The sequence below is a fragment of the Boleophthalmus pectinirostris genome, unplaced genomic scaffold (genome assembly GCF_026225935.1).
Source record: "Boleophthalmus pectinirostris isolate CB_2022bp ecotype Guang Dong unplaced genomic scaffold, ASM2622593v1 HiC_scaffold_4, whole genome shotgun sequence".
Lineage (NCBI taxonomy): Eukaryota > Metazoa > Chordata > Actinopteri > Gobiiformes > Gobiidae > Boleophthalmus > Boleophthalmus pectinirostris.
Window position 1 is genome coordinate 42,711,534 of NW_026571353.1, and position 2,500 is coordinate 42,714,033.

Consider the following 2,500-nt stretch of genomic DNA (forward strand, 5'->3'; position numbering starts at 1 on the left):
GAGTTGTGATTCTCAGACGACGCCCCGGAGGAAGCAGGTTCCGCTCCTGACAGGGCGGCGGCTCAGGGCTCTGATCTGTTCTCTTCTCTTCTGTTGTGTTGTGTTGTGTTGTGTTGTGTTGTGTTGTGTTGTGTTGTTGTGTTCTGTTGTGTTGTGTTGTGTTCTGTTGTGTTCTGTTGTGTTGTGTTGTTGTGTTGTTGTGTGTGTTCTGTGTTGTTCTGTTGTGTTGTGTTGTGTTGTGTTGTGTTGTGTTGTGTTCTGTTGTGTTGTGTTCTGTTGTGTGTTCTGTTGTGTTGTGGTCTGTTGTGTTCTGTTCTGTTGTGTTGTGTTCTGTTGTGTGTGTGTTCTGTTCTGTTGTGTTCTGTTGTGTTGTGTTCTGTTCTGTTGTGTTGTGTTCTGTTCTGTTGTGTTCTGTTGTGTTGTGTTCTGTTGTGTTCTGTTCTGTTGTGTTGTGTTGTGTTCTGTTGTGTTCTGTTGTGTTGTGTTGTGTTCTGTTCTGTTGTGTTCTGTTGTGTTGTGTTGTGTTCTGTTCTGTTGTGTGTGTGTTGTTCTGTTGTGTTGTGTTGTGTTCTGTTGTGTTGTTCTGTGTGTGTTGTGTTCTGTTGTGTTGTGTTTGTTGTTTGTCTGTGTGTGTGTTCTGTGTTGTGTGTGTTCTGTTGTGTTGTGTCTGTCTGTTTGTGTTGTGTTCTGTTGTGTTGTGTTGTGTTCTGTTGTGTTGTGTTCTGTTGTGTTGTGTTCTGTTGTGTTGTGTTCTGTTGTTGTGTTGTGTTCTGTTCTGTTGTGTGTGTTGTGTGTGTGTGTCTGTTGTGTTCTGTTCTGTTGTGTTGTTGTTCTGTTGTGTGTTTGTGTTGTCTGTTCTGTTGTGTTGTGTTCTGTTGTGTTGTGTTCTGTTGTGTTGTTTTGTTTTGTTTGTTGTGTTCTGTTGTGTTCTGTTGTGTTCTGTGTTGTGTTCTGTGTTGTGTTCTGTGTTGTTCTGTTCTGTTGTGTTGTTGTGTTGTGTCTGTTGTGTGTTTGTGTGTTTGTTCTGTTGTGTTCTGTTGTGTTGTGTTGTGTTCTGTTCTGTTCTGTTGTGTTGTGTTGTGTTCTGTTGTGTTCTGTTGTGTTGTGTTCTGTTGTGGTGTTGTGTTGTGTTCTGTTGTGTTGTGTTCTGTTGTGTTGTGTTCTGTTGTGTTTGTTCTTGTGTTGTGTTGTGTTCTGTTCTGTTGTGTTCTGTCTGTTGTGTTTGTGTTGTTTGTTGTGTTCTGTTGTGTTCTGTTCTGTGTTTGTGTTCTGTTCTGTTGTGTTGTGTTCTGTTGTGTTGTGTTGTGTTCTGTTGTGTTCTGTTGTGTTGTGTTCTGTTCTGTTGTGTTGTGTTCTGTTCTGTTGTGTTGTGTTCTGTTCTGTGTTCTGTTGTGTTGTGTTCTGTTGTGTTGTGTGTTCTGTTGTGTTGTGTTGTGTTCTGTTGTTGTTCTGTTTGTGTGTTTCGCTCGTCTCAAACGACAAAATGAGCTGGAACCAGATTGGATGGAGCCGGAATCTCGCCCGTGCTCACTTCCTGTTGGAACACGTTCAGACTCTTCATACATGTTTATGTGTAAAAATAACACTGAGCTTTAACTGCGTCTGACCCTGTGACCTGGAGTAAAGACGAGCGGTGTTACTTCCCTCGGAGTTGAGTCGGGTGTGTTCATCATCCGCCCCGAGAAACAGGAACCAAACAGGAAATGTCCCAACAACGTCCGCCAACGCCGCCAACGCCCGCCAACGCCACCAACACCACCAACGCCGCCAACACCACCAACACCGCCAACACCAGCCGCCAACACCACCAACACGCCAACACCCAACCCGCCAACACCACCAACGCCGCCAACACCACCAACGCCACCAACGCAACACCACCAACGCCACCAACACCACCAACGCCGCCAAACGCCGCCAAACCACCAACCGCCCAACACCACCAAACGCCACCACCCCGCCAACACCACCAACGCCGCCAACGCCACCAACACCACCAACACCGCCAACACCGCCCACCACGCCGCCAACGCCGCCAACGCCACCAACGCCGCCAACACCACCAACGCCCGCCAACACCACCAACACCCCGCCAACGCCACCAACACCACCAAACGCCGCCAACACCACCAACACCACCAACGCCGCCAACACCACCAACGCCCGCCAACGCCACCAACGCCACCAACACCACCAACGCCGCCAACACCACCAACACCACCAACGCCGCCAACGCCAACCCAACGCCACCAACGCCGCCAACACCACCAACACCACCAACGCCGCCAACACCGCCCGCCAACACCACCAACGCCACCAACGCCGCCAACACCGCCAACGCCACCAACGCCACCAACGCCGCCAACCCAACGCCAACGCCGCCAACACCACCAACGCGCCAACGCCACCAACACCCGCCAACGCCGCCAACGCCACCAACACCAACCAACGACCACCAACAGCCGCCAACACCGCCAACGCCACCAACGCCGCCAACGCC

At 50.1% G+C, this 2,500-nt stretch overlaps 1 protein-coding gene across 1 annotated transcript in view; it reads left to right on the forward strand.

The window, feature by feature from the left end:
• LOC129411344 (mucin-2-like) overlaps positions 1-2,500 on the forward strand; it is a 5,170-nt gene that overhangs the window by 1,224 nt on the left and 1,446 nt on the right. Inside the window, exon 2 of the mRNA XM_055161995.1 lies at positions 1,690-2,500. This exon is cut by the window's right edge and continues 480 nt beyond it. Within this exon, the coding sequence (XP_055017970.1) occupies positions 1,690-2,500 (811 nt within the window). The remainder of the gene's footprint in view (positions 1-1,689) is intronic.